Source organism: Perna viridis, chromosome 7 (genome assembly GCF_037379345.1).
Source record: "Perna viridis isolate PV_CMFRI_1.1 ecotype Kerala chromosome 7, ASM3737934v1, whole genome shotgun sequence".
Lineage (NCBI taxonomy): Eukaryota > Metazoa > Mollusca > Bivalvia > Mytilida > Mytilidae > Perna > Perna viridis.
The window spans coordinates 29089962-29102792 of NC_142451.1; the positions used below are offsets into that span (position 1 = coordinate 29089962).

Sequence of the window (12831 nt, forward strand, 5' to 3'; positions counted from 1 at the left end):
ATCCTTAAGTCAGTCTTCCAGAGGTCTTATGTGGCTTCAGTTGTGGGTAATGTGAGTAAGTAAAATTTGTGGGGAAAAAAAACTTGAAATCCTTAAGTCAGTCTTCCAGAGGTCTTAGGTTGCTACTTCTTTAAAGTTCATTACTAGGTTTGCTGAGATGGACTACAGTGCTAATGAGCAAACTTGAACCCAGTTGTAATTTTTTAAATAATAAAAAAAGTTTTTAACTTAATTAACTAAATTGAACTATCCTAGAGCTTTTTTTAATTTATGTTATTTTTCAGGATCAGCATTAGAAATGCAAAAAAATAAGTCAACATCACAATCCTCACCAGCTGAGCTTGCCAGAGTACCGAGTCGTAGACTTCACCTTGACCTTCCAAAAGGATTAGGGAGCCGTAACCTTCAGAAACGACCCAGTATAGCTCCAGTTCCTGCCATGTTAGAGGCCAATGATATACGGCTACAGTTGTGTTCTTCAGATGTTGAATCTGATGATGATGACGATATAGTATTTGCTGATGAAGACAAAGATGGAGATGGATTTCCTGAGTAAGTTGTGTTATCTCCGTTAGGTTTTTGTTATGCTTAGCAGATTTACTGGACTGTTTTATTTTGAATATTCATTTCTCTCGAACGACAGGAAACTTTGTAGACTAGATTCAGCTGGCCATTGACTTATTTTCAGATCCTGACTTGTGTTAACATATTACAGTTTTTGTTATGCTAAGCACATTTACTGCACTGTTTTATTTTGAATATTTAATTCTCTCAAGCGACTGAAAATTTTTGTAGACAAGATTCAGCTGGCCATTGATTTGTTTCCAGGTCCAGACTTGTGTTAACATATTATAGCCTTTTTTTCTATTTTTAGTTATATCCGAGGCTTTCCGCCAGTTACACCTTATATTGGAACAAGTCCTACATTGTGTCATTTGATGAAAGAAAAAAGAGATTTTTGTTGCCTTAAACTCAACACAGTAAGTAATCCTCAGAAAATAGTTTTTAAATGAGTTATTCAGACATATTTTTGTCCGCTTTTTAGCACAATACCACTATTTCAAATCCAGATTTTACCATTATGATTCTTTTTTTTATTGTATATTTACTTCAGATTTTGTCAATTTCCGCTTTATTTGTAGATCTCGTAAAATCATCTCTGGTTATTGTTACTTCAAATTCAGTAATTATTACTTTGATTTTGTCATTTTGGGCAAAAATTATGTTTTAGCTCTTGCCATATGGCAAAAACTCAATCTTAAGTAATATTTAAAATTCAGTTTTGTGAATTTAAACTAATGCTTTTACAACACAGTCACTATTTTTGCAAACAATTTCCAAATTTGCAGTTACTAAAAATTGACTAAATGAGTTATTGATGTGGATATAGTAATGAAAGTTAAGTATGCAATAATTATGTAAGTCTATTACCATATATTAAACATGTTGGCTCACAATACAAAGAATTATTACAACAGTTTGTGGTCAGAATGTGGCATCTTAGAAGGAATTTTGTACAGCCTCAGAATTTGCTATGGTTTTACAAGCAACATTACTATTCCATTTCAGACCTGTGACCATTGTAATTACAGTAATGCCAATGAGTACAATTGGCCAAACCGTGCTATAATACTGACCGCTGACAAACCCAGTAATGGAATCTACAACTTTATAGTTCCACTCAGATCTCATGCTAGACCAAAATCATCGCTCAACCCTATTGTCATACTGTTAGAAACTGAGTAAGTTTCTTCCATTGTAAATGAGTAAATTTATACTGTGAAAAAAGCTATTATTATTTATGGGTACCAATTTTCATCATTTAGGGTAAAATTATCAGTTCATAGATTCTAAAAGTTGTGGATTTGATAACTCTGATGCTAACAAAAGGTATTTACATAATGAAAATAAATTATTGTATTCATTGTTTGTAAAAAATGAATATTTTAGCCAAAATTTGAATATGTTAACATGGTGAAAATAGATATCTTAATCTGAACAAATCTTCAAAGCCTTACTCTTTAAATTTTTATACTTACAATATCATGTGGAATATTTCTGCTCTCTCACATGTCTACATATTACACATGATATTGTCATTATGAAAATCAAACGTATTTTTATTCTATATATCTTTCATGAATTGTTCTGTTTTTATTTGTAGACCTGACAGAACCTTCTTAGAAACTATCTGTCATTTCCCAATGCTTTACTGGATGAAAGGATCTATTGAATGGTAAGATACTAAATGCATGTCTTCGTAAGAATGAAACTAGATAATTTAAACTCCATAAGCAAAAAACCGAGATTTTCAGATGTACATGTTTTTATATCACAATGTGAAAAAGCAGGTTTTTTTCCTCAATCCATTATGTGATGAAAAGTGTGGTTAGGTACCAGTATGCGATTAGTCTTTTATCTTTTTATATTAGTTATATTAGATTATTTGATATTTTTTTCAACGAGAGGGAGTTTCTCATGCCTAACTCGTCGAACGAGATGAGCAAGAGAAATTCCCGCAAGTTGAAAAAATATTTAATAATCTGTTTATCGCTGTTTTGCTGAATTGTAAGGTTTTAGTTTTCTTTTATTTTCAATTTTCTTGACCTAAATATTTAAGTTTTATAAGCGCTGCAAATTTTCCTTTCGGGACTATTTTGCAGTGACCTGCTACATAAAGTCACATATGTTGCGCAGCTTTGATACACATTTTTTTTTTTAAATCGGTTAACTATAACGGTCATGTTTAAAATTTGTGGAATTATTTTATGATTTATTCATTCTAATTGGGTAAGTTACTATATTTAATCATTTTCCATTGTAGACTAGAAATTATTGCCACAAACAACCATTATTTCATGTGCAGTAAACAAACAGATGGTTATTTGGTCATCAAATATGCCTACACTGTTGCTTGTATGTCACACAGGGACATAGAAACTAGCAATAATTTTCATTCTCACTCGACTGGTGTGAGATTGAAAATTATCGTATAGCAAGATCAAAGGGATTTTAAACAAAATAGCAATAAAAAAAAATTCATATTTACAGCCTAGAAGATCTTTTGAAAGCAGGAATCAATTTAGCAGACAATGTAGTGATTGTCAACAAAGAAACATCTAACTCCAAAGAAGATGAATTTCTGGCAGATTGTAACACTATAGTAGCTGTCCAGACTATTTTCAGGTAAACAAAATATTATTTAAGGAGGTTGACCTTGGGTAAGGGACATAACATTTAAATATCATTGGAACATTTGTGTAAAGCATTTTACATTTATCTCATCTAAACATCAAAGTAACTTTGATTTATTTCATTCTATTTCAAATGAAAGCTTGATAAGCATTGATGAAATTGAATATGATGCAAACATATCACTGATTTCAAGAGTTATGTCCCTTGCCGTAGGTCTGCCTCCTTAAACATTCAGTGGTTAATATTATACAAACATTAACTTTCATGGAGCGAAAATACTTGTCTTTTTTATTGTGATTATATGATTTTAGGCTTTGCCTATGGGGAACAGAGCTATTTGTTTTAAAATTACATTTAATTTATTGATAATGCACCATTATGTTGTTATATCAACAAATATAGGACGTGGCTGAAGCTCAGTCCCTGTCAATATATGAGATTCCTTATAACACATGATGTGTATCTGTGCTAAAAGTTTTAAAAAATCACATCCTAGCTGCATATGTCACTCCAAAATATATTGCTTTTAATGGAAAATTTTTGATCTATTTCTGTTAAGACAGAGGAACAGCACATGTAGGCTCTGTCCCTATCAAAAGCTGTTTCCATTGATTATTTGTACTGATAAATTTTAGAAAACACAATGAAAATGATGGGTTAAATATTTGTTGTGATTTTAATTTTGATGCTGATTTTTATCCACTAAATTACCGAAAATTTAATCTCTAATGAAAATTTCTGCTTCTTCTCTTTATCTGCAATATGTGTTAATTATTCTCTTTTTGTCTACTTTTCAGATTATTTCCTAGTGCCAATATAATAACAGAACTATCCCAGTCCTCCAATATGAGGTTCATGCAGTTCAGACCGAATGATCAGTACTCGTTTACTCTTGCCAAGCTTGAAAAGGTGAAATACTTTGTAGTTGCTGTTAATTCAGAAATTAATTTGGACAATTATTATTGCAATAACTGGAACTTGGAATAATTTCAAGTTTTAATATTGTGACATCAATTAAAATGTTTCCAATACCATAAGTAGTGAAAATTTTACTGTGTAAGTTAATTTATTTCTGACTTTTCAACAAAGTCTCAGTATTTGCAATAGTGAAAATTTAATTTCTGAATTTACAGTGAAATAATAGTATGATATATTGTTTTATATATTTTACACATATACAGTGAAATCTGTTAGGTAATGAAGTAAAAATACATGTCAGCTTGGCTAAGGGGTAAGGTTAAATAGTTGGACAACGGAAGGCAAGGAAAACTTTTTAACCCCATTTGTAGTGTTAAATTTTATTTTGTTTTTTAAACTTATTTTCTTAAATCCAAAATAATTCAAAGTCAAATAATACATTGTTTTCAAGATACATTTAAACTGACATAAAGGGATTAAAAAAGTGTCTGGTGTAGAGAGATTTTTGGTTTATTCAGTGTTTGGTTTAGACAGGTTTTACTGTACATATTATATAGCTGTCTTTGTAAGAATCATGCAAAATCTGAAAAATGTGATACACTATAAAAAAGGATACATATTTTTATTTTTGTAAATAAGTTTTTTTTTATGGGTGTATATTATTAAATGTGTAATTATTCATTCTGATGTGTCTGCTCTTAGAAGATAATCAACATTGAAAATCCAGTAGATTCTATTATATTTGAGTGTCATTTACCGAGTTATCTCCCTTAATTTTGAAATGTACAGTGCATTCTATATGATTTTTATCTCCTAAGAACACAGGTTATATGAAAAACCAAATATTAATTTCTGTTTACTAAAGCATTTTAAACAAAATATCAAAAATAAAAATATGTAGGTTTTCCCACCATGTATCACATTTTGCATGATTCTTAGGTGGAGTGCTACTTATATATTTTTTAGATTGTTCCCAATAAGGAAACCAAAAATAACCTGCATTACATTATACCCCACTCTAATGGTTGGACTATATTGCAGTCACCTTGTCCATCCATTAGTTACACTTTTCTGTACAGATTTTTTAGCTTCTGTTGGAGGGAATGCTGAGATATTTGGTATGAAGGACTTGTATCATGTCCTCATTTCCAAGTTATGTACTTCTAGTTTTCCATAGAATTTAACTTGACTGAAAAGGTTGAGCAGGGATATTCTTAACAACATAGCATGCAATATCTTGTTTGCAGTTACTTCCCATGTCAAAGGTTTTTCATTGTTCAAAACATGCTCAACCTAAGAAAAGGATAGTAAAACAGTAAAAACCGATATTCTTCTTTGTAAAATATGGTTGTAATGAAGATACAAGCTCTTGTCGAACATTTGGTATGTGTCTATAAAATATTTTTAATTCAGTTTGAATTATTAATTCCTTTAAGTTTGTATTGTAAAATTAGAAAATATTGTTTTCATTAAAACTTGTTACCAGTATTTTGTCACTTTAGACATGATCCATTCTCAGAAATACAAGGATGCTTCCTTTGCCTACTACTCCAGTAGTAAAAGACCTGTCAACCTACGGTCAAACCTGGATAGCTCAAATTTCAATGGATGATTTAAATGTGTGTGCCCAATCAGGAGACTGAAGATCCGAGATTTCCAGATATTTTTTCTTTTCCAGATTAGATTAGACAGGTTCCAATATATAATGGATTTTTTACTTTTATTTTAGAAAGAGAAAGGCCGAGGTTCAAACCTGTCATACATGTTTAGAATTCCTTTTGCTGCCGGTAACGTGTTCAGTGCCAGTATGTTGGACACACTATTATATCAGGTAAGAAAGTCACCATCTTGAAAATTTTTCATTTTCAATACACATAATGTTTTCTCATTTAACCTTTTGGACTACAGAAATGTAATGTATTCATTTTGGCGATGTCCCAGAAACAAAAAATTTCAATAAACTGCTTAATAGGGCATTTGTAAGGAGAAATGCATAATTAAAATCCTGAATTAATTGAAGTAATTTATTACGATTTTAAGATGAAAATTCAAATGAGATAGAAGAAATTTTGGCAATTACAACTAAATCTCCCATTTTGACACAGGCTCGTAAGCTGGAAATGTTAATTTTTTCATGAAATATTGGGAGGCTCCTAACAAAAGCGGGAGACTTAACACCTTGTGGAGTAAAGACTTTGAATTTAAATTAAAAATGTGCAAATTATGGCATTTTCCAGAAATACCTGTTAAAAATTTGAAAAATCTTCTGCTTTAGAGACATTTTATAATGAGTAAAATTTTGATCAAATTATAGATAACTTTTAAAATACATTCAGTAATAGGTAAGCAAAAATTCATCTGTTCATATTTTGCAGGCTTTTGTGAAGCCCTATGTGATAACATTCACTCGATTATTACTTGGAATAGACCAAGCTGTAGGATCTGGACATTTAGCTTCTGTAAGTATCTCTCGAAGTTAAATAAGTTAATAAAATGATAGGGAAAAAGTGAGTTATCTCCCTTTAGATGATATCATATCTTTTATACGTCAAATTGCTGACACTTAAAAAGGAAACAAAAGCCATTTTTGCATTTCAGTTTACAATTTGAATATTTAAGGTTTCATTAAAAGGCTTTTGTGTTTTTCTACCATGATTCACCTACTGCCTGAATCTTACAGAAATTAGAACTTAAGGCTGTTTGCTGCTCCTGTTCAGTCATTTTTTGTCAGATTTTCAGACTCCACTGTCTTAGCCATTTCAAAGCATCAGTATTTTTGCCAAGTGATCCCCACTTTTCTTTTATAATTTCATTAAACGCACATTACAATGTTATTTGAAATTTTTTTTATGAATTTCATGTTATTTCTTCAGGGTTTTTAATAGATAAAACCTACTAAGTAAAAATATAAGGAAAATCATGACTAATCCTTTTCCTGCTAAAATTTCAAATATTTATATCTGAAAAACTGACTCCCTGACCTATATTTATGTTCTTTTCATATGGTTTTGGCAGAAAAGATTTTAAGTGTAAGTATTTGTAAGAATCAGGCAAAATGGGAAAATCAGAAACATGCATGTCAAAAACCCACCGATCTGGCAATGTAATTTCATTCAAGGATGCTTTCTCTATTTGAAAAGTCCATTATTTGATCTCTGCATCACTGGCTTTGCTCAGAAAGTTTTCAATAGAATCTTAGAAAAATGAGGTTTTTGACAGAGTTATCTGCCCTTGAAATGTTCAGTTTCAGTGCATTTCTATGAAATTATAACTCAATGGTTCAGCATGATATGGAAAATCTTGTCTGTTTTTCTTGATTCTCATGTTACAAATAGTCAAATTACTCTATCAAATTGATGGTTTTTTTTAATACCATGTTTCACCCACTGCCAGATTCTTACAGAGACTGATACTTAATAGTTTCACAACTTGATATCCTTGTGAACATCCTTTATAATATCATTTTGTTTTATTATCATTTTTACAGATGAAGATAAGAAAGGAAGACTTGTGGATAAGAACCTATGGAAGACTTTATCAGAAACTTTGCTCAACAACTTGTGAAATTCCTATTGCTATTTATAGAACCCAGGTACAAAGCAGTGGAGAAAAAACACCTGTAAGTACATAATGGTACATGTATTTTAGGGTCAGCTTGATTGGTTAACCTTGATGAGTAATAAATAGCCAATGGTATAATAGGACCACTTGAATAATTCACCTGGTACATTATACTATTAGGTGAGGTTTAAATTTGGAAATTTTAAATTATATATTTATTAATATTTGTAAAGAATTATGTTGAATCTATCAAAAAAGATTGCCATGGTTAATACCTTTATATCATTATAAACAATGAGGAACAAACATAAGTTACAAGATCCACTACTTCAACAATTATTTCTGAAATGTTGCTTTTTTTTTCTTTTTGTATATAGACCATATATAGATGTTTGTGTATATGGCTTAACAACTGATTCCTGTGTTTGTTTGATAAGTTCAATGAAGGAATATGTTCTTTTTTTTTAAGGAGGTAGACCTAGGATATGGGGCACAAATCATCGGAACATTTGTATTTACCATTTTACATCAATCTCATGTAAGCTTCAAAATAACTTGATTTCATTCTGTTTCAAAGGAAAGCTTAAAAGGCTATTACTGATTTCAAGAGTTATGTCCCTTACCCTAGGTCTACCTCCTTAATTATAATCTGTTGTTATTAGTGTACAGTGATTAATTTTTAATGTAAAACTTGAGCTATTTAGTATTTTTCAAAGAAAGTTTAGTAATTTTAATCAAAATCTCCCACTAATCTTACCTTTTTATATGGGAGATTTTAAGTTTTTCATTGATTTTCTGGGGGTCTCCCTCTCCTAATGTAGGAGAGTTAACAGGTATGAAAGTCTTTGACATTTTTCATAAGTTCTGGTAATGGGAATCAATTTAATTCTCTGGTGGAGCACAGGGTTTTTTTTCCTACTTGCCAAATATATTTCAGAAAGTTGAAGTTACAAATTAGGGGAGATAAGATGTGGGACTCAAACTTAGCAATTTTCTGCATAATTAATTATAATTTTATTATTAAAATTATAAATTATAGAAAAAAATATCCCTTAAAAATGTGTACTCTAAATAAACTTTTCTGACATAAATTAAGATTTGAACAGGAATCAGTTGATAAATTTATTTTGCTGAGTCGTCATGATTTATCATCCTACTGTAGATGGCTTTATTTTGTGTTTGTATCTAGAGCTCAACGTTAACAGGGCGAGATCAGTCTGCACTGAACCTAGCGTTTAGAAATTCAGTTGTAAGTAAGATATTTTCGTTTTCTTTGATTGTAGTTTACTTCTGTTCTTCCTCTTTCATCTTGTTTGCTATTGTAGACACCACATACTGGTAAGCTGTAAAAAAATGGGAGTTTTTTTTTTGCAGGAATTTATGCTCAAAGGCAGACTGATGTATTTTAAACTATCGAATTTGCTTTATTAGTTTTTTTGCAACAGAAATTATCTTATGACCTTAGTGGTAATTCATCACTAATTTTATGAGCTTTTAGTCGTATTATTTTTTGTACAACCTTTATAATGTACTTTTAGCACCTACAATTACATAACAAATGTTTTAATACTTTTGTAATAGATTTTCATTCTTTTACATTCTGTCACTCGAATTTATTGATAGGGTTTAAAATATATCTATTTATCATATAAGCTATATCTATGGCAAATGTGCCAGGACTAAAAATATAATTCTGTACTATATTTCAGATATATCTTTACATGTTCAATAAACCAAAACAGAACATATATTTTGTATGTGATAAGTGAATTGCCAAACTTTGTTGTACATCATTTGTAATTGTTGCTTTATAGGTAGATCATACCTAATATTTTTGGTCTATATTTTTCCTTGGACAGAAAGACATACATTTAAGAAAGTAGACCTAGGGTAAAGGACACAACTCTTACAAATCACTGGAACATTTGTATTCAGCACTTTACATCAATCTCATGTAAGGATCAATGTAACTTGGACTGATTTCATTCTGTTCCAAATGAAAGCTTGATATGCTTTGGTGAAATTGAATATGATACAAACATATCACTGATTTCAAGGGTTATGTCCCTTACCCTAGGTCTATCTCCATCAGTTTAACTAAGTGATATTAATTTAAACAAGTTTCTGAGCTTGATTTCATGATAGTTTTTTGAAAAGTTAGTGAATTTTAACCAGATTATACAAGGAATTACCCCCAAAAAATATTTGAAATATTGAATTCTGATTGGGATAGTTTCTGACATGCTTTCACATTTATAAACTAAAGGTTTTTGTAATTTATCTTTTTTTCTGGTTATTTTATAAAAGCTCAAGTTCCCTCTATGTTTCTGTAGAATGTTATCCTGTCAAAATATCTTTAAAAAAAATAACTTAAAACTTTTTTTTTTTTATTTTATGGTGGAACCTGTCTAAACTGAACCATGAATAACCTGTCTAAACCAGACTCTTTCTAAAGTCCCTTTCAGCAGTTTAAATGAACTTTGAACGTTCGTAACCAAACACCTGTCTAAACTGAACAAATTTTATTCCAAAATGATTTGATTTAGACAGGTTTCACTGTATATCAAATATCATTTGCTAATTGAAGATATATATGTTATAGACATTTGCAAGAGTCACCAAAAAGAGGCTCCATGTTATAGGTATGATCTACTTTAGGTAAAACTACTTTTTTCCATTTACTGTTTCTTTACCCTATTTTTGTATCTTTTCTCTAGAAACGACGACGTCCAGATCCAACGAAGTCCAACCCAGAAGTACGCTTTTACCTCTCTCATTATTTTTATTTTCTGATAGATCTGTTTTTGCATTTCAATACATATTTCCAAGCCATATATGCTCAAAGAAATCAATTATACTCTTAACTCTTAACCTGAAAAAAAAATGCAATTTGTGAGAGCTTTCAACTTTTCAAAATTGAAAAAAAATATATAAAATTCTACAATGTTTAATACAAATTGATAAAATGTGGGGCTATAACAATAAGGATGGAAATTCATGAAGATTCTGGGAGCTCAAGACATTTATTTTCTTTTCACGAGATTAAGGCACTAGGACAAAAAATATGTATTAATGTAAAAACAGGTCTAGCATTAGGGCATTAGTGTTAGTGTTTTTAGCTAGCAGTTACTATGGCAACTATATCTCACACAAATCACCATACCAGTTTCTAAGTGGTGTTTATTTGGTCAAAATTTCACAACAATTCACAAGTGTAAAATATACTGTAAGTTATGACATCACAATACTTTTTTTCTATTATGACATCATAACTTACAAAATTTACAACCTTACAATCTTACAAAATTTACAACCATACAATCTTACAAATTTACACCTTTACAATCTTACAAAATTTACAACCTTATAATCTTACAAAATTTACACCTTTACAATCTTACAAATTTACAACCTTACAATCTTACAAATTTACAATCTTACAATCTTACAAAATTTACAACCTTACAATCTTACAAATTTACAACCTTACAATCTTACAAAATTTTTGTGAAATCAACTTCAGTACTCTTACTGATTCAGTGAGTTATGAAGGTAAACAAACAATATAAAGATTTGTATTGTTGGAATATAGTTGCTATTTGCTTGTTTTAATATGATGTAGAATGCTTTAGTCAATAGTTTTTGATAATAAAAAAAATGAGTAACCACAAGTAGGAATCATATGTTAAAATAACACATTTAATTTTTACCAGGGTAAGGGGGATTGAACTGGTTTTGATCTTAATCTCAAAGTCCATTCACCTACATGTATGTGATAATGTAACCCCACCTCCCTAGTTTAATCTGTATTACTCCTCGAGTATGTTGCCTCTTCAATGATCTGAATGTTCTGTGGAATTTTGTGATCTGGGTAATTACTGAAGCATGGCACCTTTAAAGGCCTTTGTAGTTCAGTCAATATTTTTGATAGGTCTGCTGCCTCTCTAGTGTGTGACTACTGTTCCAATGTTGAAATATCTGGTTTTTTTCCATAGATATTCTAGCAACTATATAAGAGGTGTGAATTTGCAATGAAGTAGATAAAAAATTCAAGTTGTGTTGGTCATTGCACATGATCACTCAAGTATTTAACTAATATGATCCTTGTGTTTGATTACTGTGTTTTTGAAATCTGTCTTTTAATGTTAAAAAAGTGATTAAAAGAGTTACAGCGAGTGATATAGTAAACTTCATGGAATAGAATTGGTCTTCCTTTAATTGAATGATCTTCTTAGGTGGTTAATTGGACAATTGACAAGGAGATTTAAACTTTTTATCATTTCTGAATGACGGTTTAAATCTCTTCATATGTTTTTTCAGCATCAGGTGATGTTAATTTAATCAAAGAAGGCCGACTTTATTCCTTGAAGTCAACTATACTACTTGCTGTAATACAATCCTTGGGATTTTTTAAGAAATATTGAGAGGCTCCTTTTGAAGGTGGGGGACTAAACACCTATGCAATGAGTATTTGCATTTGATAAAGGGGGTTCTGCAATCAAAATATTTCAATCACCTTGTTCGTCCTTGTCACATTTTTTTTTCAGCGTCTATAGCAGGATAAGCTTAGATATTCGGTAGATTGCTTTTACATGGTGAGTTGTACCATGCCTCCCCTTTCCAGGTTCTTATCTTATCCAAATCCTGTTTATTTTAAAACATTGAGTGGGATATTCTTAGCACGACTCAACATGCAGCATCTTATTTGCCCTTGGATTATACACCTGAATTAGTAATATCAAGTCGTCAATTGAGTTCCCTCCCTTTGATGCAGTTTTTCGTGCATGTTGTATTATGGTACATGAGTTGCTTAAGTTGTATAATTATACAGTTCATTGAGTAGTTTCCATTTGTTTGACAGATTTTACATATTTATTTAAATCTCTTAATTCTACCTTTTTGAGCTGTTCAGCAAAATATTTTTTTTTTAAAGTAGCTTACTTTTAAGCATCCATGTGAAAAAAGACAAACCAAGTAAAGGTGTTTTTGATCAATAGTTGCAGATAAAATAAAGTTTGGAAAAAACTAATAATAGAATTGAGGCAGTCAGATTAACTCCTACTTGTGGTTACTATAGAAGTCATATCAAAAGTTCAATATGGGAGGAAAACTCACTTTGTTAAATTCATTCCTTCCCCCCCCCAAAGGCCAAGTGAG

At 30.6% G+C, this 12831-nt stretch overlaps 1 protein-coding gene and 1 long non-coding RNA gene across 2 annotated transcripts in view; one reads left to right on the top strand and one right to left on the bottom strand.

Annotated features, from left to right (window-relative positions):
- Window positions 1-12831, top strand: part of LOC148612168 (potassium channel subfamily T member 2-like) — a 94238-nt gene that overhangs the window by 64549 nt on the left and 16858 nt on the right. The window contains exons 17-27 of the mRNA XM_088593365.1: window positions 285-552; window positions 875-980; window positions 1570-1742; window positions 2165-2236; window positions 3052-3186; window positions 3993-4104; window positions 5843-5944; window positions 6489-6572; window positions 7601-7732; window positions 8864-8923; window positions 10392-10430. Of these exons, the coding sequence (XP_088449491.1) occupies window positions 285-552; window positions 875-980; window positions 1570-1742; window positions 2165-2236; window positions 3052-3186; window positions 3993-4104; window positions 5843-5944; window positions 6489-6572; window positions 7601-7732; window positions 8864-8923; window positions 10392-10430 (1283 nt within the window). The remainder of the gene's footprint in view (window positions 1-284; window positions 553-874; window positions 981-1569; window positions 1743-2164; window positions 2237-3051; window positions 3187-3992; window positions 4105-5842; window positions 5945-6488; window positions 6573-7600; window positions 7733-8863; window positions 8924-10391; window positions 10431-12831) is intronic.
- LOC148612169 (uncharacterized) overlaps window positions 1-12831 on the bottom strand; it is a 34584-nt gene that overhangs the window by 15832 nt on the left and 5921 nt on the right. The gene's annotated exons all lie outside the window — the stretch shown is intronic.